The sequence below is a fragment of the Arctopsyche grandis genome, chromosome 12 (genome assembly GCF_051622035.1).
Source record: "Arctopsyche grandis isolate Sample6627 chromosome 12, ASM5162203v2, whole genome shotgun sequence".
NCBI lineage: Eukaryota > Metazoa > Arthropoda > Insecta > Trichoptera > Hydropsychidae > Arctopsyche > Arctopsyche grandis.
The window spans coordinates 3,018,484-3,043,954 of NC_135366.1; the positions used below are offsets into that span (position 1 = coordinate 3,018,484).

Genomic DNA, 25,471 nt, shown 5'->3' on the forward strand with positions numbered 1-25,471 from the left:
ATGTTTTTTTTAGATAGTTTTAAACATATATAAAAAATGTGGCATACCTGGCACGTATACCATGACCGTCCGAACCGGCCGACCGAACGACCGGTATTCCCTGCCCCTTCAGACCTTTTTCGGTCAAATTCTATGGTTTTATTTTCCCTTCCTTGACAGTGATCGATAACGGTTTTAAGAAATATAGGAGAACTTGTCGACGTACCACATACCACATACCACGCTGTGTGATTTCGCTCTTATTAGATTCCGGGCGGGATGTAACCAGTGGCGGACTGGCCATACAAGCGAACATGCCCGATGGCATGTGGGCCCCACTATATGTTAGAAAATATGGGCCCTCGGTAAAATTAAATAAATTTTTAACTATTTCACGTGTGTAAAAATGTACAGGATATTGCAACTTTGGGACCTAAAGTTTGGGTATTTCAACAAAACAAATTTCTTACGATATACACAAATAACTAATACCTGCTTTAACAGCCCAAGGATCGGTTTACTTTTTTTATTAGGCTTGAAATGTAAGTTTCAACATTTGCGTGGGCCCTTTTGCCGGGCCTATTCCAACCTCAAGATTATGTATATACCAATACCTATGTAACAACTAACTACTGAAATAAAAATGGGAATAAACAAATTTTCTTGAATAATATAAACTGAATTGCTTAAAACAATTTTGATAGGACGATTCATCATCAACCAGTGATTTAAATTTACTTCATACTTTCAAAATAACATTTGATTATACTTCGATGATATAGTAAGATTTAAATACACAATTTTAAACAGTTTCCGAATATAAAATCTATTCCTAATCTAGACACATCCATGTAAATAGAAATATAGGATAGGGGCCCCCTCCCCAAAATCCCGATTTTCGATTAACATTAATTGAAAATATTATGCATTTTTTTCAGGGACGTAATTTGGGGGGGCCATAGGGGGGCACTCGCCTAAATTAAGGAATAGTGTGAATTTAGAAAATATTATGAATTTAATGATTAATGAGATACCATGGATCTATGAATGCTACGTGTATTTCTTATGTATGTTATTTTTGGGTAACTAATAAAATAATCGCTGCTATGTGCTTTGAAAAAAAACAAAACAAAACTTTATATAATGTTATTACGTACATATGTACATAGATAAAGTGACAAGACAGTCGGTAGAAATTAAGTTAATTGATAGTTTTTTGGAGACTCAGTTTGATGGTCGATTAATGTTGACTATGTAAAGATTTGTGGAAAAAAATTTTCGCCTGCGGCGCTTTTTTCTCTTTTTACATAATATTTTTTTATAATTACTTTTTCAAAAATAAGCTTATTTTTTTCATATTTTATAACTCAATAAGGTAAAGAATATTTTCCATTTTTATTCCGATATAAAAAAGATTTTTTGAAAAAAAATTCAATTTGACCAATCTTTGCCTGCCCCCCAAAGAAAAAGCTGAAATGACGTCCCTGATTGTTTTCTACCGAAAGTAAAAGCCGCTTTTATGCCGCATTCTTTTATGATGCATTATATTTACCTAGGACAAGGGTTAAAACGAAATATACAATACTATTTATGGATCTATTTTGCTTTTGCCATTTTTCTTGTACCTAAATTTGTTTATTCCCAATTTTGAAAAAAAAAATTCCCTTGATTTTTAGCGTGATGGAAAGAAGAAAATTTTGTTATATGGGGGGGAGGGGGAATTATTTTAACCCTGGGTGGGGCCCCCTTTGACTCCTGGCATGCACAAGATATATAATACACATAGATGGGCCCTGACGCGTGATTTTGGTCGGAGATCTTGTCGTCACTAACTGAGGGGTGCGGGGAGTTAAACTAGCGGGGAAGTTGAGAAAAAAAAGGTTTTTTTCCCTACGACGCAGCGGTCGGCGTTTTTTTCACTTCCCCGCTAGTTAAACCCCCTGCACCCCTCAGTTAGTGACGACTAGATCTCCGCAATCGACCTTTCCTACTTAGAAGCTAACTACCTACTGAGAGAAAGTGTGCATGCGCCATGTATTTTGCATGCGCCAAAAGGGAGACCAGTATAAAGCGTGAGGGCGGATCTATGTATTATACATCTATGGATGTAACCCACATCCTCTCTAATTTCCAACAGTCGCTTAACCAGTGCGCTGTGGCTAAATAAAAGACGTAAATTTTTCCGAATGAAAATGAAATGGAATGGAGTGTGGGTTGGCAGCCATGAGCAGGTTCGGCGAGCGCGCGAATTTGATGGTACGACTCGAATGACGATTCCGGAATCAGTCGGTGCGCGTTCGTCGTGCGCTTCGGTTGTTGTGGTCGTTGCGGTCGTTTCGATCGCTCGAGTCGTCTGTCGAGTGTCGATTGTTCGTGTCGTTCGCGTCGGCGCAGAGCTGGCGGCTGCCGGTGGAACCCTCAGACGAAGAATGGAGCGAGGGACGAGGAGAGTTCGCTCGCAGGGGTGCGGCTGCGCGGGCCCGGGAGCGGGAACCGGAACGGGAACGGGAACGGGACCTTCCTCGCCGCACTCTTCCCCGTCGCCCGTCTCACACTCGTCCCGGTCTTCACCCCCCGAAGCTTATCATCTCCAACCGCCGAACTCGGACACCGTCATGACCAAACCCTTCCCCATTAGAGGTAAACCCCACAACTCAAATCTCAAAACTTATGACACTTATTGCACGTCAAAAACATATGTTTCCTACTTCTGTCGACTGTCATCAGAGTCGACACCCCTATATTCATTCGCTTGTCACTTTTTGCCAATATCGCATCTAAGCCATAGCGTATAAATACGCAATTGAAAAGTGCATGCTCTCTCACATGACACCTGTCAATTTCGTCGGCTTTCATCGCCGAAAGATTTTTGGCCGTAATCTGAAAATTTTACGACGATCGCTCGTACAGCATCACTTTTTCGACAAAGGGGAATTTGATTATATATAGTAAAATTGCATAATCTATATTTGCGATTATCTTCGAACCGAAATATTTTGACGCATACGTAAATATGCCAATGTTATTTTTTAATATGATATAATACGTTTATTATATTGATATGAATCTTATTTTAAATTTTAATAATGAACTCATTATTTACGCACATATCAATTTCGGGTGTTAAACGTCGAAAATTAATCGCCTCTCTTTGCGCTTAATTCTCCGTCGATCATTGTTGATGAAAGAGATAAGGTGTCATTAAATCGCCCACTGTGCCAGATAAACGTATCCCAAAAGTCGAGTAATAAATTACTGAAAACGTTTAATACCTCTGTCGACTACTGAATGTGTTATCTTTTTTTCGGAAGCTAAATGAGCGCAGATTAACGAAAACAAAAGTTTTCCAACAAATACTACGTAAAACAGTATCTCATGATATCTCTCGGGTCCCAGGGTCACTCTGCTGAATTCGCCAAGAATTGATAATTTTTATTAGTCACATTTATCGCGTGAACGAGCCGTGATCGTTTCTGCATAATACTAAGTTTTATACGCAAATATTTTATGATTAAATTTTTTCAGAATTTCATTGCAATGCACTGAGATATTTCCAATTTGCAGCCAAATTTCGGAGTAAATATTTTCCTAATTACCTCATTATTGAAATTTCTTCGCGAAGTACATCTGGAATGCTTCAATTGGTTCCCGGAAGAATGCACTGAAAAGTGAAGAAATCCTAATTTCCAAGGGCGCTTAAGAATAACTTACACAACAGAATTCCACAAAAAAGGGTTAGCACCCTCGGATAACATACAAATTCCCCTTGACGCATTTTTGTGGAATTCTATTGCGTTAGTTCTTCTTGAGCATCTTTGTCCGATCAGCAGTACAATTAGTGTGACCGGAAAAATGCACCCGAGATATTTGCACTCTCGAGATATCCAAACTTTCAAAGATGCTCAAGGAGAACTAACGCAATAGAATTCCACAAAAAAGCGTCAAGGGGTATTTGTATATTTATCCGAGGGTGGAATTTGTATATTTATGGAGGGTGGAACCTTTCTTTGTGGAATTCTATTGCGTAAGTTCTTTTTGAGCGCGTTTGAAAATTAAAAACTCCTCGAAACTGCGCCACTATTCAGTGCAATTTAGTGCATTTTTTTTTTCGGGAACCACACTTAGACTATACAAAAAAAAAATGTTAGAGATCATAACGTGGGCATCTCATCTAAAAAAAGTCAAAAAGTAATGACTAGGCAGTATGGAAAAAAATCGAGAATAAACTATCTGACTAGGTACGGCTATGGACCAAATATAAGTGGAGGAAGCCTAAAAAAACGTATCATCCGGAAACTGAATTTAACCAAATTCTTATCTTATCACATGATGGGATTCCATTAACATCCACACTGAATCTCATAGGCTCAAGAGCGTAACCTCGATTTTAAACTCTGGTGAACTGAGGCTTTGGAAATTAATTGAAAATAAATTGTTTATCAAAACATAAATGTCAAAGGCAAAAGCGCAGTTCATACTTAGTATCGGGGTAAATCGATGCACCGGGAAACGTGCACAACAAATGCATCAAATCAATAGTGCAACCTTGGATATGGCTGTTCTACTAACCGAAATATAACTCGTATACGCTGAGAGGTCTCTATTTTTAACTCTTCCAATATTTGTTGCGTCTGCAAAGCACTCGAGTATGTTTCCGCACACAATGCGAATCTGGATTTCATGGACACGCAATAAACTATCCGGTATAAACAGCACCCACCAAATTAATCGGCACTGTCTGAAAAGAATCAGCATTCGAACAATGGTCAATTATGACCTCATTCAGGATGACTTCCTAAGAATTCCTCACCAGTGCGAATTCGATTGAATTTGGCCGAGTGTGAAAAGCAGTTTGTTTGCACGGTCATTATCAACGTTTAAATTGACATTATCAATGTTTAAATTGACATTATCAGCGTTAATTCATCCAGCACAAATCGGATGTGAACGAAGGACTTTCATAATTCAATTAAGATGGTGCCTAGGTAGGTGTTCAAGGTTAACGCACGATGTTCAATGTCATTAATGGACAAATAATGTAGGGATGCTAATGTTCTCCCATTGAAGTGCTAGTAATTGCAATTTTGTCCGATTAATCTTAATATCTAATCGCTGGTGTAATTAACCGCATCTACTCAAACACTAGAGGTTATCTACATAGTAAGTTAAGTTTCGCAAGCTCATATGCCCCTTGAATGTCAAGAGCAAGTTTTATTGAAAATTCTTCATAAAAAATGAAACTACCGTTCATTTCCCTCCAAAAGTCAATTAGTGTAATCATTGGAGTATATTTTTACTATTCCAACCACTTATTTTGATTTTTAAATCCTTTTATTATTACTAAATTATGTTTACAATACATCTTATATCTATTTTAATAGCTACTGATCTACTGATCATTTTCTATTTTCCAATTTTAATTTAATTTTGTTAGTAATCATAGTATTATATTTCTCTAATGTTAATGTACAGCATAATAGGAAAAATTGCTCAAAAACCTATAAAACACTTTGAAAAAATATTCTCTATTATTCTTCCCATATTTTCCTAACTTTATATACTTTCTTATTATTGTGTACTGAGTGTCATTCCAGCACTAATATACATATGTACATCCAGTCAGCAAGTCACAAACGTAACGTAAATCAGTGACGTGCCGTGAAAATCTCTGTTTTTATCGCACAGCTTTACTTGTGTGTGCGCGAGCAGAATACAAGGGGACTCCGTATGACGTCACTTCAGGTGAAAACACACCGGGTGGTATGGAACGTCACATCCTTAGCTCCACGCTGTGACAGTGGGTGTTCCCTAAACCGAATTCGGGTGTAGTTGCACGTGTAGAGTGCATATGTTTCTCCTATATTTCTTCAAATATGGGATTCACCGTTATCATTCACTCCCAAGTAAGGATAAAATATCACCGAAAACACTCCAGGGGGTACTGCGTTTTTTTCGCATGTTTAAAAGTATCTGAAAAGGTACCACGTACAGTGTGTTTTCGCCCTTAGTCCTCTTGTGTCCTACTCTCACACACATAAGGCTGTGCGATAAAAACACGGAGATTTCCACTGATATGTACCAGTAGCATGCCGTGAAAATCTCTCTATTTTTTCTCGCACAGCCTTACTTATGTACGTGTGTGACTCACTTACGATACGAGGGGACTCGGTATGACGTCACCTACCCCCCTTGTATCCTGCTCGCGCACACGTAAGTAAAGCTGCGCGACAAAAATAAGGAGATTTCCACGACACACAACTGGTACATATGTTTATTCTACTTTCGTACTACCTGAGAGACTGGAGGGCTTCTACTCGTCAATCATAGTCAAACTACTAAAACCTTTGAATGTAAAATTGTTGTGTCTTTATACCTTGAGCCCTCGATTTATACTAAATATATCAGTTGACGAAAATGTCGAGTAGCTACTTTTCTACGTCAAATTAAGAGATAAATTGTTCTAAATACATCGTCAAGATCATGCTGATAAAAAGTATCCATTTTGAAAGTACGACAACAATGTATGTTCGTATATGGACAAAGTCTATAGCAGACCTATGGGTCACTTTCAGAAAGCAATCCTATGATTTATTTCTCCCAAAACTATGTAGGTGCTTCCATTTTGCTGTATAGTGCATATATAATAATTTGGTCTTTCGATGTGAACCTCATATTAATACCTGCTCTTTACTCTTTGTTTCTTCTTCTCACCTAAAAGTTCTTCTTTTAATCCCATCTCACAATGTGTAAAATATTTATATTTTAAAATTAAACTCATTGTATGCGATTTTGTTTTGAAATATAAAATTCAAAATTATTAATAATGAAATCAAACAAACGAATAGATTGAGTAAAAAGTCTTTAAATTTTAGCTACGCGATGATTAAATATATACCAACACGCCATTACAAGAAGGCAAAAAAAGGTCAGATACAATTTCACCCCATATAATCATTGCTATTTTCCATTAACTAGCCTATAATCTTCAGAAAGAAGGATACGGTCTAACAATTACGAAAACATCTGACAAGTCAGATAGTAAAACGCCATCCAAATCGAGTACAAACACTATATCTTGCAAACAAATATGCATCTCACATGCTATTTGTTTGTTCTAAAAATATGTACATTTTCCTCTATTCGTCGGGAGTTTTTCCCCACATTGATTTCGTGTGTCATCAGCTAGAATTCAACGAAAGCGATGACCGCAGCACGATCGACACGTGACGTTTGACATGGAGCGCATGTCACATTGTGGTTGCTGCAATAGGTGCAAAATAAATGTGGCAAACATATGCAAATCGACTTATCTACGTGAAGTATTGTATAGAATCGATTCGTGCATCCCGTCAGGTCTGTTGCATGTCCACTGCCATTGTCAATATCACCTTTGAAAATCGTCAGGTGCTAATTTATCAAGACCACCTTTCTTTATCAGCAATCAGGCCGTATGTTTATTTTACGATAAATCTCTATTTAACATATTTAAATACAGATTGTGAATTTGGGTGTTCCTTTCAAGACTCATCCACTTGTGTACGCGAAAATTTGAGAAGTGTCATGTTGTCAATGTTGGGTCTTTACGGCGATCTTATCTTATCTGATAATGACAACTGAACCAGCGAATGTCACTGACTTGTATATTACTGATGATTGTCAGGTGAATCAGTGGCGTAGCGTGAATTCCCGGTGCCCCCCCGCAAAATATTTTACGGCCCCCCCCCCCTCCCCCATATATTAATATTAGCAAAATAACTTTCCAAATTAATGTTTATACTTTTTGACGTATCAATATGTGTACCTATATATCAAAGTGCATTAATAGTTTAATCTGGACGACCAACAAGCAGTGCACAATCTGTTTAATGTAACTGATGGTGAATTTTCCTTAAAAACTTCTCACCTGCTAATGGTGACAGCGAAAAATTTATAAATTTTATTGGTTTTAATCATATAATTTTGTTTTATTGTTTACACATTGAAAAAATATATACAAGAATAAGAGAATTCTCAGCTAATAGGTTGAAGTGGCACTGACGTTCAAAAGATGGAAAAAGACGGTAGTCTTCTAGCCCTATTGGCATAGATCAATTACACAATGAGGATAAATTCAAAATACGTTAATGTATGTACATACACATATAGTACAAATAGGTTGAAAAATAAGAGAAGTTTTTAAAAAAATCCGTGAAAAAGGCGCGCTTCGTGGCGCCCTCCAGGTCTCGGCGCCCCCCCCCGCATTGCGGGGTCTGCGGGCGCGGTAGTTACGCCACTGCAGGTGATACTTCTGTAAGCAAATACACAAATCCGATCTGATTTTTTTTTTTTTGGTTTAAGATGAAGACGTGGTCATATAATACATATATACCGACGGATATTTCATTCTATTGGTTTCCGAAAACCTGTTGTTCAAAATCAAAAGTTTCCGGAAACCCGTTGTTTGAAATCAGAAAGTCATGTCATTTTTGTTAAAAATCATAGAAATGTTCGAACAAATTCGAAAATATTGTTTTATTCGTAGTCCAATACATAGCAGGTATAAAGTATGAACCTTCTTTTCCGTTATGCACTAGCAAAATTAACTGGTAGCCGTTCAATGTGAACTGCACAGCTACACGCGATATCCTTATGAGTAAAAAGTCATAAACTTTATTGTCTAGAACTGGAAATATCCAAAGGAAGCCGAAATTCCACATTTTTTTCAAACTCGCAAACTATGTATCTGCATCTCTCAGTTTGGCATATTTTTCGATTCAAAATGGACGTATTTTTATTTTGGTTTTACTCGATTGAATTTGTTAGATTTTATTTTCATTTAAATATATCAAAATTTAGGAGGCTAAATGTTATAAAATTTTTATACTCATGTATCTATATATTATATATCGAAATTGGGATGACACCACTGATCTGTCGGTATTTGCATAGATCTCTATTGGAGCAGACGCTGGCTAGACACAAGTCACCCGACTTGGGTAGCATCTGTCATGATGATTGCACCAGAAATAGTTCGGTTATTTGAAGAATTAACGCAGTCGGGCACTTAATTTTCTATGGAATTTGTGCTGAATATGAACGCGAGGAAGTCGAAAGAAAAAAGTTCCTCATAAGTTCATAACGTTGATTGAGTTTGGAGTGGATTTTAATGTATTATTAAGCGGTCGGCAATCTTTCATATGGAAGACATTATATTGAGGCGTTGAGAAATTATTTAAATTACACTTTGAAGAATGCCGATTTGAGGGGTGTCAATCAAATACGATGAACCCTGTGTAAAATGGTTGTGTCTAATTTTAAATTCCGTCTTGACTGAGTTGCCCACTTTTTCTTTGATTTTGTGTGTGTATGTATGTATGTAGATATGTATAGCGTAGTGCACTGGTAGAGCTACATCATACCAGCAGAGAGGTCGTGGGTTCAAGTCCAAATACGCTGCTGGCGAGATCTCATGGTTGATCTCAAATCACAGATCGACCGTCTCCTTCTGGAATTATCCGGTTTATTAGCTTAATTATTGTGGCGGATCCAATAAACCGGCATCCTCTCACTCAGTTTCTCGCAAATTCGAGTTATTGGCATCTCGAATTTGTTGAATCTCATAAAATGCTACCCAAATACATAAATTCTTCAAATATTGTCGCCTAAAACCATCTAATGATGGTCACCGTTGGTACTGCAAACCAGTGAATGAATTCGGCCCGGCATGATGTTAATGGGTGACCGTCACCGCCACGAATGTTAAAAAGTCGAAAATGTTCGTTTACCATACATTACACGGTACACGGTTAGTATACATATCAGTGGCGTGCGGTAATAGTCTCTCCCCCCGTCGTACATCCTCACTTAATTTACTTAATACAACGGGAACAAGAGGAACGGGCTTTTCCTCCCGTATTCTGCGCGCGCACATTAAACATGGCTGTATGACAAAAAGAGAGATAATTTCACCGCGTGCCACTGATATATATTATATATACATAGTACCATTTACCATGCACCCTTTTTTTTGATCTTTCGATTTTCGATCTTTGTCTTCCGATATTTGCCTTTTCGACCATTTAACTTTCGGTCCCGTGAGGTAGACCCCTACAAAAAATACAGGACTTTTGCATTTGTGAGATTGAGTGAAATGCTTCCAGGTTTTATTTGTGCTTTCTTTTGTGACTAAAAGAGCAATTCTACTGCAGTTGTCGACAAATTGCGCCTTGGTTTTCTCAGTATTGATTGGTGCCCTCGTTGCACTCTTAGCAATCGAATTCATGGAATGTGAAGCGAAACAACACCCCTCTAGCACTACAAGGTTCTGCATGTGTGCGTGAGAAACGGCTCGCACTCTCAACCCAGAACTTCTTCGAAAATGTACCTCCAACTTTCACTAATCACTCGGCGACAAGATTGCGTCATGAGTTGTATGCGAACTTATAATTTTTCGATCTTGTTTTCCGCGTCGCTATCGATTGGATATGTTTCAAGATGCCACCGACATGACGCGTCCGAAAAGTGTCGATGAATGGGGTGATGTCACACTTAATTTGTGATAAAAAACCCGCTTGTTTATAATAGTGAAGTGTTTTAATTTCTTATCTGAAAATTGTGACGAATTTTCAACATGAAGAATTAATAAAATTTTGTCATTTGTTTCGACGTGTAATAAAAATAATTTGAATTTATATTTTTGTTTAATCATAGTGAAAAAGTGCTTGTGTTGTGTTTTTTGTTTGATTTCAATAATTTCGGTTATCAATAGTTTCACAATGTCTCGTTTTGAGTGCATTTACAGACTGTGTGACTCAATCAAAGACGTTCTATCTGGGGGAAATCTCCTTTCCAATTCCAGGATTTCTGATATATTGGTTGCCACCTCTCAAATTGTCACGGTCGCACGAGAGGAAGAGGAGGCGCATGACTCTCAGCGACTGATTGACCTCAAGCTAGCAATTGATGGTCTGGTGGAGGATTCGCGTGAGTTCAAGATATTCTTCGCAGATTCCTTACGTGCCCTGACTGCTCAAATGGAGGCTGCAAGGATGGTTTCTACTTTGTCTCCAACCCATGCTCCACCTGCAGCGGCGCGGCCGGCCGATCAGGGCATAAGCAAACGTAAGCGCCGTAACAAAGTGTCAAAGAGCGCTTTGTTGTCCCGTCCGGACTTAGCTGCTTCTCTTGCTGACGCTTCTCCGAAGACTGCTGTTCCTGCCGCCGTTCACAATGGAGCGTCGCATGCCAGCTTTCCATTACCTTCTCCATCACCTGCGCCAACTCCTGCAATTCGGAAGGCTTCTCTGATAGATGCAGTTTCTAAGTCTCCAATTCAATCTCAACGGTCTCAGAGGCAATCTTTCATCCGTTGCTCGGCTACTCACAATGGAGCGTCGCATGCCAGCCTTCCAATACCTTATCCATCACCTGCGTCAACTCCTGCACCACGGAAGGCTTCTCTGATAGATGCAGTTTCTAAGTCTCCAATTCAGTCTCAACGGTCTCAGAGGCAGTCTTTCATCCGTTGCTCGGGTATTGAAGATGAGCATCTAAAAGCTGTCTCCGATAAACGTTTTATTCATTTATTCTATCTGAAACGTGAGTCTACAGAAACTCAAATAAAGGATTATTTATGTAGGAAGTTGGGACGAATTGATCAGAACTTCACAGTTCAATCACTATCAGCTAGGGGCAGTTATGCTTCATTCAAAATAGGAGTCTGCACAGCTGATTTTTCTGTGGTTTTTGATCCTGCTTTTTGGCCGCGGGGAGTCGGGTTGCGTCGGTGGCTTTTTCGGAAGACAAAGGCCGCAATTTAATAAGACCCGAAAGGAACGGGCGCGCCTTTGTGAGTCCTTAAATGTTTACTACCAAAATGTAAGGGGACTTAATTCAAAGACAGACATTTGTTTATCTGCTGTTCTTGCTCAAGATCATGACTTAATTGCTTTTTCTGAAACTTGGATTTGCGATTCTGTCTTAAATGGCGAACTTTTCGATGACCGCTATTTAGTTTTTCGGAGGGATCGTTGCAGCAGAGGCGGGGGAGTTCTTCTCGCTGTACGAGCTGCTAGTTTTCAATCTGTTCGCCTTTTTGATCAGCTCAATACCATCGGTGAACATATTTGGGTTGAACTTCGCTTAAAGAATTTTTCTATTTTAATATGTGTACTGTATTTTCCTCCGAATGAATCTCCTCTTATTATAAATTCATTTTTTTCAAATTTGCAAAATAATTTTAATGTTTTGGCTGGCAGGAAAGTCATGATCTTGGGTGATTTTAATCCTAGAAGTTTGAATTATGTTCCTAATGAATTAATTTTTATGTCAGAACTATTTAATATGAGTCAATTGAACTCAATAACTAATTGTAATAATAATTTATTAGATTTAATTTTCACTAATTTAAATTTTATTTCTTGCAATGTATCTAGAAGCCTATTTCCTTTGCTGCCTGAGGATCCATACCATCCGGCGCTTGAGTTAGAAGTAAATACACTTGTTTCGGCTTCCTCTCATTTTCATTCTGCTAATATACCGGCTCCGGGTGGATGGTTGTTTGATGGTGTTGATTTCGTGATCCTCAATAGTTTGTTTTTTGCTTGTAATTGGGATAAACTATATGAGTGCGTTGATGTTAATTCTGCCGTTGATTCCTTTTATAGTATCGTTAACTCTGTATTTGATCAATGTTTTATGAGAAAGCGTCAAATTAATGAAGCAAGGGTTTACCCAAAGTGGTATAATTCCCGAATAATTTCATTAATGCACAAGAAAAATAATGCACATAAAATATGGAAAAAATATAAAGATCCTACATTTTTTATTGATTTCTGTAACTTGCGTACTCTTTTTAAGCGGATCTCGACTTCCGCTTACGAGGAATACATTACTAATTGTGAAAATTCAATTGCTCAGAATCCGAAAAATTTTTGGAGCTTCATCAACAGCAAACGAATTATAGATTCAAAACTTACGAAAATGCACGATATGGATGAGGACTTTATTGGTCATGACAGCATCGCAAATGCCTTTGCTAACTATTTTCATTCGGTTTTTGATTCGACTACTGTTATGACTTCCCCTAGTTTAGATTCCTCCATGTTTCCATTATTGTCTGTTGACAAGTTCCATTTATCTGATTTACGCTACGGTTTTGGTAAAATTAAAAATATTAAATCTTTTGGACCAGATTTCATTCCAGATTTCATTTTAAAGGGTAGTGAGCCTGGACTCTCGTCTCCATTGATTTTTATTTTTAATCTAATGCTGAAGACTTCAGTTTTTCCTGTATCATGGAAGTGTTCGAAAGTAACTCCGATCCATAAAAAAGGTGATAAGTATTCCATTAGAAACTATCGCCCGGTTGCTATAATATCCTCTTCTGCAAAACTTTTTGAAATTATACTTCATAGGTATATTTTCAATCATTGCCAGAGTATGATTATTGATCAGCAACATGGATTTCGTCCACAACGTTCAACGACCACAAATTTGTTGTCATTTTCTGGTTTTGTAACAGGTTCCTTGGATGCTAATATTCAAACAGATACTGTTTACACGGATTTCGAAAAGGCTTTCGACAAAGTAAATCACTCCATCCTTATCAATAAACTAATTGGTTATGGTTTCTCATATGGTCTCTCTCAGTTATTCACAAATTATCTCAAGGATCGACGTCAGTTTGTAAAATATGGAATTTATTCTTCTGTTGAATACCCAACCTGCTCTGGTGTTCCACAGGGTTCTAATCTTGGCCCCTTACTATTCATTTTATTTGTTAATGATATTAGGGAAATATTCCACAACTGCAACTTCTTATTATATGCAGATGATCTAAAACTTTTTAGGTGCGTTGAATCTTCTTCCGATGCTCTACTGCTACAGAGCGATTTAGATTCACTCGTTATTTGGTCACACTCAAATTGTCTTCCGATAAGCGTTGAAAAGTGTCACATTGTCTCTTTTTCCAGATCTCGATCATCAATTGAATTTGGTTACAATATTGATGGCTCTATTCTTGCCCGTCACACACATATCAAGGATTTGGGAATTACTTTTTCAAATATCTGGAAATTTTAATTCTCATATCCAAGATGTGTGCAATAGGGCTACAAAAACTTTAGGCTTCGTCATCAGAAACTCACGCGCCTTTAATAGCACCAGAGTGACGCGTTTACTGTATACTACATTGGTGCGCAGTTTGCTTGAATCTGGTTCGGCCATATGGAGTCCTAATCATTTAAGGTACACGCTAATGTTAGAGAGGGTGCAAAGAAAATTTCTTCGCTATCTCTACATGAGAGAGTTTGGGCGCTATCCCTACTTATTTCCTAGTAAGTTTGTCATGGGCTCCTTGGGCTTTGACTCCTTAGCTTCACGTAGAAACAATCATCTTGGTAAGCTTTTTCTAAAAATTCTAAGGGGTGAATATCATCTTCCTGAAGTTCTGTGTAATCTTAAACTTAGAGTACCTGAGAAACTGAGAGAATCTCGCTCCAGAACTCTATTCCTACCTATTCGGGCCAGGACTAATGTGCTTGATGACTCACCCCTTTCAAGAGCCATTCGACTATTTAACCTGCTTTCTGGGAGCCTTGATGTTTTTACTTCATCATACAGTTCTGTCAGGCAGCATATTTTAAATGACTTCTAGCTACATACATATTTACACATGTTGTTTTCATTTTGTAATGTTATTATTTAGCATAATGTGTATGTATGTTGGTTTTATCTATATTTATATATGTATGCTATTTTTTATTTATATATATATATATGTATATATATATATATGAGTAATTTATCTTTATTTATGTGTATTGATGTGTTTATGTGTATATGCATGTATAATGTTTGTATGTTTATGGATGTATGTAATGTATGTGTATATGTATATGTATATGTGTATGTATGTATATGTATGTATGTATGTGTGGGTATATATATATATATATATATATATATGTATATGTATATATATATGTATATATATATATATATATATATATGTATGTGTATATGTATATATGTATGTATATGTATATATGTATATATATGTGTGTATGTATATGTATATATGTATATGTATGTGTGTATGTATATATATATATGTAGGTGTGTATGTATGTATATGTATATATGTGTATTTTTATATTTATGAATGTATGTATCTGTATTTGTGTATACGTGTAAGAATTTGTGTATATATGGATGGTATACATATATGTTTATATAATTGTCTTTGGCCAGGAAGGTGCATTGGGTTTACCTGTTAGGCCTTCTTGGTGTAAATTAAATGAAAAAATAAAATAAAATAAAATAAAATAAATTTGCGCGAGCAGGGTACAACAGGAACAAGAGGAACAGGCTTTTGCTCCCGTATTCTGCGCGCGCACATTAATACGGGAGGAAAACCTGTTCCTCTTGTTCCTGTTGTATCCTGCTCGCGCAAATTAAGTGAGTATGTACCGGTTACCATGCACCCATTTTTTTGATCTTTCGCCTTAAGATTTTTCGATTTTCGATCTTTGCCTTCCGATATTTGTGTTTTCTGTAATTTAACATTCTGGCTCGTCACGGAGACTTATTATATATATATGTACATAGTACGGTTTACCACGCACCCTTTTTTTTTTGATCTTTCGACTTGAGATCTTTTGATCTTGGCATTCCGATATTTGCGTTTTAGGGCTTTTCACTTTCGATCCCGTGAGGTAGACCCGATGTGAATACCTGGTCAGGCGGTCTTTCACGGAGCTGACAGAAAGTAAAAGTACTCTCTGCCTTTTTAGCCTGAAGATGTCTCCAGCTTCCTTTAACTGGCATAATGTAGTTGAAGCAGGTCAATGCAAGCATTACGTACATATGTACACATCTCGCTAATCGAGACACCGTGCACATCTGCTCTTGCAAACGAGCTAAGCGAACTGGTTCTCGATTGCTGTATGGCGCCTGGCATAAGTCGACAGCTGTTGATTGAACGTCGTCCAAGCTTTTTCCTAATGTCATTGCCGATTGTAATTCACGTTTCCCAACGGCAACTTCCCGACACGCTGAAACACCACCAGACACATCCGACGAAGAACACCCACGTGTACTTTTTCCCTTGCCGAAGCTAACCAAAATAAACCAAGACTAAGGTCGTTCTATCACTTTGTTCCCCCCCGCTGCTATCGGTCGCCGCTCGGGTATGATTTAATACCCAACACCTCGTCATCTGCGCACTTCAGCGATTGTGGGCTATTCTAAACAAATAAATACCAATCGCACTTATCTGAGAATTAAATTTACGTCACGCGGTCAGCTAAGGTCACGAGTAATTATGCGAGATGGTGAAGAAGAAGAAGAATAAGACAATATGTCACCAGCTAATCGAATAGAATGGGAAATTGACAGAATGGTCGTCGGTGCTAATTATGGCCCACAATCGCTAATGACAACTACATATATGTATGTGCGCTGTTGAATTAATTGGTGATGAACGGTATTGTATCAATTATATCACATATATGTACACTTTTAGTGCGATCATTCACCGAGAGCGTGTTTACAAGCTCTCATCCAAGGTTACGTCGAAAAATATCTTCAAAAAAATGCGTGAAGTTCATTTCTTCTTCGCATATTTTTTTTTATTTTTTTATTAGTATTATTTTCCTCTTCGAACTATAGCCAAGTGCAAACGGCAGCTAGCGATCTACGCAATAATTATGTTTGCGTCATTCGAAGATTATTATTTGTGCCAGGTTGACGTTAGACGGAGCAAAAGCCAGTGACGATTAAGAGGGCTGGATACCAGCGCCTTGTCCGTACAAACGTATTAGACTTCTCACTTCCTCAATTATGGCACTAGAGAAATTATTTTTTAATATGCTATGGATATCCACCATTCGGATGCATCTATCGTTTTATTTTTTTTGATTAGTTATTTTTTATAGGAGCTAGGAGCCGCCAAACATCTTCAAGCCAAGCCTCTTTTTTACACCCACGAAAAGAGTCCAGCGTGCTTATTTAACGGTCGATTAAAAAAAAAATACGTGCATAGTTGCACAGAAAATATATTTCTCATACCGATGATGAAATTTTTTTAAAAATTGGTCCAGTTTCGGAGGAGAAAATAGGAGAATACGAAACCTCGATTTTGTCAATTTAAAATACGTTTTATCTGGTCGAAGCGCAACTGCCGCATTCACTCAATATATATATATTGATATATATTGTCGCATTCACTCAATATATAATATATATCGAAGAAAGGAATGGCAACAAAATTAAGGTTTCGGGTGTACAGCCCTCTTAAGGCAGGCTAGTTTAGAAATCATGTAGTAAATTGAGCTCCAACCAAACAAATATATGTATGTACATAGCTGACCCCGCGTGTGTGGTTACGTCACGAATCAATCAGCTGGTTGTTTGAGTCCGATGTATCGCGTACTCCCATCTAAGATTAGGCCTGGTATTCGATATCATACGTCACTCTAACTGGACCTATACGTTTCATAAGGTTGGAAGTATCTTCTTCTCCTTTTGGTGCCATTTCTGTCTTCAGATATCAGTGTCCATCTTGAAATAGGTAACTGTAGCTTATTATTATAGCTTAACAATACGTCCCTAATTTTCTCTAAACATCTTAACTCGTTCATACATTATATGGTCCATATTTTGATCACAAACGAGCTCAGAGTACATCCGTACTAGGGATGCAAATGCTGTATTGTGGGTTAGGTAGTCTGGAGCTAGTTTATTTTCAGCAGGATCAAGTTTGTAAGAGTGGCTACACTGATACATGCCTGAGAGTGGCAACACAGACCAACCAAGTCGTAATAAATTCGATTAGACGGTTGTTTCAATTATGATTTATTAGTTATTACGAATAGACATCGTATGTTTGTATTACATACATTTACGGTTCAATATAGGTTAATGTTTTTAGGAAAAGCTATCTAATCCACGTAATTTTTTTTTCATTAGAGAGGAAATTATTTATCGTTTACTGGTTAATGAAATTTGACAACAAATTGCTATCCCTAATCCGTACAAGCTCGCCCGAGAGCTTTCTTTTTTCTTTCTTTCTTTCAATTTTATACACGTCGCATACCTACAAAATGGGTGACCGTGAAATAGTCGAAGTGAAAAAGTCGAAAATATTAGTATACATATCAGTGGCGTGCGGTAAAAGTCTCTCCCCCCCCGTCGTACATCGTCGCTTAATTTGCGCGAGCAGGATACAACAGGAACAAGAGGAACAGGCTTTTCCTCCCGTATCCTGCGCGCGCACATTAAACAAGGCTGTGTGACAAAAAGAGAGATAATTTCACCGCGTGCCACTGATATATATCATATATACATAGTACCATTTACCATGCACCCTTCTTTTTGATCTTTCGATTTTCGATCTTTGCCTTCCGATATTTGCCTTTTCGACCTTTTAACTTTCGGTCCCGTGAGGTAGGCCCCTACAAAATACAGGACTTTTGCATTTGTGAGATTGAGTGAAATGCTTCCAGGTTTTATTTGTACTTTCTTTTGTGACTAAAAGAGCAATTTTACTGCAGTTGTCGACAAATTGCGCCTTGGTTTTCTCAGTATTGATTGGTGCCCTCGTTGCACTCTTAGCAATCGAATTCAAGGAACGTGAAGCGAAACAACACCCCTCTAGCAGTACAAGGTTCTGCATGTGTACGTGAGAAACGGCTCGCACTCTCAACCCAGAACTTCTTCGAAAATGTACCTCCAACTTTCACTAATCACTCGGCGACAAGATTGCGTCATGAGTTGTATGCCAACTTATAATTTTTCGATCTTGTTTTCCGCGTCGCTATCGATTGGATATGTTTCAAGATGCCACCGACATGACGCGTCTGAAAAGTGTCGATGAATGGGGTGATGTCACAGTTTGTTTGCAAACATACGATGGTGTTTCACTCTGTTACACGGAGTTCTGGAATTCAAAATAGACACGAAGGAAACATTAGTGACAACGAGACCAGTTGCGACTATTTTCGTATGGTTGTTAGATGCTTGCTATGAATGCGCTTAGTTGGTTAAAAAGAGCGCTGTATCATGATATTGTAACGTATACTAACTCCACCCACCCCTACGCAACAATATTAAAAATCGGAGTTCCTCGGCTGAAAGTTTGAAAGCAGACCTTTTCCTATGTATCTATCTATGACAAAACATCAAATCGCTCAATCATTTAGAAAGCAACCGAATCAAATATGATTTTAAGATCTTTGAAAAAACTAGACTGCAGTTAATAAATAATTGAATTTAAATAATTGGAAGACAAATTGCTCCTCTAAAAGCAAGTTATATGCAGTGGAGTGTATTTTCGCCCTTAACCCTAAAGAAATCGTTCACTATTGTCAATTTCTATTTTCAACCTTTTTTTGCTCTCTTGCTTTGTAGGACAACAGTAATTAATAATTCGGTTATTATTGGTCACAAAGCGCTCGCCCAAAAGTCACTAAAATCTCTTTAACGAAACATCTGGCAGCCTAAAATTCCATCATACTAACGAGAATTCGAGTGCCCAATATTCCGTATTCGCGATTTTCATGTCAAAAATTGTCTTTTGGGCGATCGCAATGTGACTAATAATCCAATTACCGTAATTAACAATAGTGAACCATTTTGTGTGGGTTCATCCTGAACATCCTGACCGCCTAAGTCTAGTCATTTGTAAAGACAAGCGTTCGGACGATGCTTTGTGCACAAATTAATTACTATTTTTAACTTTTTTTACACTCTTGCTTTGTACGGTAATGGTGAGGTATATTGTTATTTGACGAGCAGGGCCTAACGCCTATCTTTGGTCATACGCAGAGATCGGTGGACAAGTTGCTTTTGCCCACAAAAATGTATTCACTATTGTCCTACAAAGCAAGAGAGCAAAAAAAAAGCTAATAATAGTGAACCAATAGTGGCAGTATATTGACTCTTGGCGTGTATAGCCTGAAACATGGCTGCTACTTCCTTAATGGTTATTGATCTGATCTAGAGCTCACGGTTAATGCATTCAAACATCGCCTTTTTTTACTAACATCTTCTTATTTTCTTGTAAAGTGAGTTCAGCGTCCCTCGTTTTCTCCCCTGCCAACCTCTTTTTTTTAACCCTAGATCTTCTCTCAATTGCGATTTCATAACGATCTGATCCCCCGCACCTGCCTTGTGAGCTCATAGTGAACACGGTCAATGCATTCAAACACCGCCTTTTTTACTAACCTCTTCTTATTTTCTTGTAAAGTAAGTTCAGCGTCCCTTGTTTTCTCCCCTGCCAACCTTTTTTTTAACCCTAGATCTTCTCTCTTTTGCGATTTCATAACGATCTGATCCCCCGCACCTGCCTTGTGACGCCACTGGTCATATATATACGTATTTACGGGTTAATCGGCTAAGGAGACTGAAAATATCTCATTGCTTATGAGCTTATTATGGATTATTGAACAATTATTCTTCTCGATCTTTATAAAAAACATACCAAAACGGCAGTAATCCCCGCTAAGGTATGATTTATTGTGTCTGTCATAATTTATATTCTTAGGAAGCGTGGCAATAAAATTAAACAGTGTGTCAATTGTTAGCGTTTGTAAATATTTTGGCGAACATTCAAGAAATGCAAACGCATCATCACAGCTCCGTCATTTTTCCTACCCGAGCGGTCTTCAAAATTTTCCCCGTAAATCAATTGCTTTTCTGGCGTCAATTGTGGGGAGACGCACAGTGTGTTTTTCAAATTGCAAACGCCAGAACAAACAAAAACTCACTTTTCGCATAACTTGGCCAAGGGCGAGCTCGAGATATTTCTGAAAGCTTTCACGGTCCATAATCTCGGACGTTTCGATTGTCCATCTCTCTTTTGCTGCGGCGTCCTTTTGGCGCGTTCGTTAACGCTAGTTTTCATTTGAAACTGCCACTCGCGACAATGCATCAAGGTGACCAAGTGAGCAAAAACTTGCTCTTCTTTAGAACTAACTCCCCCCGCGGAATTCCGCATGAGATGCGGCAAGATGACGCAAATGGTGATGTCTGTCATCGGATGATCGACTTTGGAATGCCTGTGTGCCATGCAGTCTGCCGAGCTGGAGTTACCGATCTGCTATGAGGAATGTTTACTCATAGTAGGTACGCGGTCAATGACCAAAGCGATCTATTATTTACTCGGGTAATACGTTAAAGTTGGCTTGCCAAATTCGGAGAATGACTATGCTCTGGTCTCCTCCGTCAATTTTCAACCGTCAAAATTAACCACTTTATGGTATGGCAGTCTTTCAATGAAACGAAAGTACATATGAAACGAGTTGAGTATATTTCAATGAAACGAGTCCAAAGGAAATTCCTTAGATTTTTATATCTGAAGACATTTGGATTTTATCCATATCTGTTCCCTAGTGCCTTTGTCTTGGGATCTTTGGGTTTCAACTCCCTGGCAAAGAGAAGAGATTTATTTCTTGGGAAACATTTCGTAAAATTACTTAGAGGAGAGATTCACAATCCCGCTATCCTGGAGAAACTAAAATTCTGGGCCCCGGAAAATCGTAGAGTTTTAAGAAAACATGATATATTTTTGCCAATTAGGGCTAAATCAAACGTGCTCATGAACTCCCCCCCTCTCGAGAGCTGTTCGACTCCTTAACTTACTGGCACATTACTTGGACCTATTCGATGCAAGTTATGTTGAGTTGGTGGAACACATCCTAAATAGCACGATATAAATTTTTCAATCTTATTTCTTTGTTTTTATTTTGTGTACATATTTTTTACTTGATTTTTATTATTTTTTTATGATGTTTTTTTTTTATTATTTTTTTATGATGTTTTTTTGTAATTTTTATGATTTTTATTATTTGTATTATAATCACATTGACGCTTTGGGGCAAACAGTCAATTCTCTGTGGTATTGATTTTTTTAAATAAATAAAATATCCATTAATAATTATATTTTTTCTCAAACTAGTAAAATTTTCATGTGTCTCCTATTATTGACATGTAATGCAAATGTCCCAGGGACTTAATTTCAATTTTTTGCAGGGGGAGGCTTCTCATTGAATTTGTTCCAGTTTCTGCTGACCTAAACCTTTAGTAACGAATATCCGATTTGAGTAAGGTTCATAGTATTTCATAAAATTAATTGCTTGTTGCTGGCCTGACCCAATCTAAAGGGGGGAGGGGACAAATGCTCCCCTCTGAACCCCCAAATGACGTCCCTGCAATTTTATCGGTTTAATTTAGTTAGTATAACTAATGTATAATTGTGAATTCTTTAATTGTTTAAACAGATTTATTTTATACTTGTACTCGCATTATCCTCATGTTGTATTTACTTTAAGACTACGTGCATACAGACACGACAACTTTTTTCATATACAATAATCAAATAGTACCTAGTCGAATATTTTTAAAACATTCGATTTAGATTTAGATTAGGACACTTTTTTTAATGCTTATTTGTATTTAACTTATATTTTAATGCTTACTTGATTATACTTGTCTCGTCGGCTTGGTACTAGGATCATCATAGTAATCATTCCAAAAACATTTTTAAATATCTCTACTATGTTACGACATATCTCAACTTTTAATTCAATATTTATTAAATACAAATTAATTATTTTCAATTTAAGAGGTTTTGGTTTTCATTGTATACATATAGCTGTAATAAACATTATTAATCTTGCAACCCCCCCCCCCCCCCTCTCGTCAGGCCTGATCCCATAAATAAATAAAGAAGAATCCGAAATATTCAATTCAATACTCTGCATGAGGTTTCTTGTTACAGCGTTAGCATTGAATCGGTGCTAACGCTGGCACTAACATTATCAGACAGTACCAAAAAATTGTTGTCATTTAGATTGTTTTGATGTTCAAATTCACGAACTTGAAACGGACGCAAAATTTTCCCAAATATTATACATACACAGCAACATAAATTCGAAAATACATCTTATGCATAAATTCATAAGCATCTTCAGTTAATAATTATGTATTATGTAAACAGGGCCGACAAGAGTGGGGAGAGCCGGGGTAAAGAAATCATACCTGTTATATTGTTGCGTAGGGGTGGGTTCATGATCAAAATGAAAGGCCAAAGTCGCTTCACAGCATTTATTCAACGATTCCAGAGGTCCACACGGATCCACCGCTCACTCCAGAATAATCTGATCTACCGTGTATATCTTTTTATGAAGGACAAATATTGTTTAGGCACGTAAAGGTCTACCGTAGTGAGTTTATTGTTCTGTGAGAACTCCAGCGTATCCTTTATTTGAGTCCCGTTAGCCTAATCCCATGTTCACCCACGAATTCACAGTGGATACTCTCTCTCATGTTCCCACGTTACAATATCATACTGTCTCATTCAATTATTTTAAAAAATAACAACCAACATATAGGTATTTTTCTAATAGTTCTGATAGATTTTTCACATATTAAAAATGGTTCGGTGATTATTGGTCACAAAGGGCTCGCCCAAAAGTCACTAAAATCTCTATAACGGAACATCTGGCAGCCGAAAAGTCCATCATACTAATGATAACTAGACTACGGATACAGATCGTGCTTTTTCCAGGAATCGGGGCGGTTTGGCTCTATTTACAAAAAAAAAGAGTTCGCCGAACCTTCAACAAAGCATTTACAACAATTGAACAGTAAATGGTGCGCCGTGGGTCCGGTCACTAATGATAACTATCATACTAACGAGAACTCGAGTGCCAAATATTACATATTCGCGATTTTCATGGCAAAAATTGTCTTTTGGGCGATCGTGATGTGACTAATAATCCAATTACCATTAAAAAAATATATACACAAATCGCAGTTACTCACTTGAAACCCGCACAAGAACTTAATAAAATACCTCAAAATGTTCGAAATACTACCCTTTTGAATAAAAAAAGAGTATTTTAGAAATTAGGTGACCTTTTACCGAGAAATTCCAAGAATTCAAAGTATTTGCAGATGATGCGATTTCTCTGCACGGTACTGTATATGTATATATATAAGACTTTTTATCATAGGACCCGGAATATTTTTTACCAGGTCCCAGAATTCCTCTCGGCGGCCCTGATTGTAAATGCTAATGCATAATAGATACTAAACGTGCGTTCACACCTGGCGCAAAATGGCACAACGAACTCGAATTTTTTCATACATAATAAAAAAATTACATCTAAAAATAAATGGCTTATCGCACGCCTTATACATGTATGAGAACTGTTGAATAAAAATAATCTCAGAAAAACACAATATTTACATACATACACGAGAATTTATCTTGCGTCAATTAGCATCCGATTGGCAACCTTGACTCGACACACGGGCGTCGCGTGGTTTTTATTACATCGCTTGTCAAACATTCCCCTATAAAATAAAAATAATAAAAAAAATTACCATCACACCGTCGAGACATGAAAAGATCACCTTTCGACTCTTGTCAAAAAAATCATACAACAATAAAAGGTCAACGCAAAGAACGGTATCGAAAACACCACTGTCACTAGGAGAGAGACGTATCGTACGACCGGTGACGTGTAAATAAGCAGTAGCTAGCAAAAAAAAAAAAATTAAATACGTACGTGTATACATTATACGCATTCGCGTCGTGCAAGGCGATGTGCGAATATTGACGTAAAAGCCAGCTGGTCCACGTGATCGGGGTCGTGCGTTATCTGAACCCAGCAACGTTATCGCAAGGGATATCGGACGTGTGGAGACACGTATTATCGATCGTCGGAGACGTGATAGTATGGAGAAAAAGTCCTTGGGATGGAAGTACATGAGCCGGGAGACCTTCGGAACTCCAGGTGAGACAGCTCGGGTGGTCGATACGGGACGGCCTTATCAGTGGCAAAGGTTCTGGGTTGGTCTCGGACGCTCGGTGCTAAGTTGGGTTGGGTTGGGTTGTGACGTGGTTTAGGTTATGTGCTGGTTTATCTACGGGCTGGATCCAACCATCTTGGGTCATATTTCAACGTTGTCTGCTTTGTGTATCTTTTTTGTACGATTCAAAAAGCAGCTGTGTTAGAATATTGTCCAAGATTGGATTGTATTTTGGAATATTAAAAGTATTGAACTGCCAATTGGTTGCTTGTTTTGTTGAATACTAGCCGGCGTTGCTCTCGGGTGGATGAAATAGCTCATGCTCCTTTCAAAATGTAGTTAGGTTTTTCAGTTGTTGATTGTAGATTTGCTTGGTGAATGCACTTATGTCAATATGATAGTAAATTGTTTATTTGACGTTTTAGCAAGCTTTCTTATTATTAAATTAATACTTCCAGGTTGATATATTCTGAATGATAAATGAATTCATTATCGGAGCAGTCCTGGAAAAATGCTCTACTTATGATTCATAGTTGATAGGGGCATAGGATATCCGCAGTTACTAATGGGAATTACGTAGATTCATTAAGCAAAACTACTTATATCTAATTAGTCAGATATAAATCTATAAAAATAATTTGATATTTTTTTTATTTTTAAATGCTTTTTATTATTACGAAATTATATTCACAAT

General features: G+C 37.6%; 1 protein-coding gene and 1 long non-coding RNA gene across 4 annotated transcripts in view; one reads left to right on the forward strand and one right to left on the reverse strand.

Moving 5' to 3' along the window:
- The first annotated feature begins 2,266 nt into the window (after nucleotides 1-2,266).
- Nucleotides 2,267-25,471, forward strand: part of Pfrx (6-phosphofructo-2-kinase/fructose-2,6-biphosphatase) — a 28,963-nt gene continuing 5,758 nt past the window's right edge. Inside the window, exon 1 of one of the 2 annotated variants that reach the window (XM_077442544.1) lies at nucleotides 2,267-2,619. In XM_077442544.1, the coding sequence (XP_077298670.1) occupies nucleotides 2,409-2,619 (211 nt within the window). In that variant the 5' untranslated portion in view covers nucleotides 2,267-2,408. Of the gene's footprint in view, nucleotides 2,620-24,611; nucleotides 24,762-25,471 lie in introns of those variants that run through there. The other variant, XM_077442545.1, reaches the window with a different exon arrangement.
- On the reverse strand, nucleotides 16,892-24,867 carry LOC143919956 (uncharacterized). 2 transcript variants are annotated; one of them, XR_013261288.1, is made up of 2 exons: nucleotides 24,349-24,505; nucleotides 16,892-18,898 (listed from the first exon to the last, which is right to left on the reverse strand). It is a non-coding gene; the product is annotated as an uncharacterized LOC143919956 (long non-coding RNA). The 2 variants fall into 2 exon arrangements; XR_013261287.1 differs by lacking the exon at nucleotides 24,349-24,505 and adding an exon at nucleotides 24,534-24,867 and having other exon boundaries at nucleotides 17,805-18,898.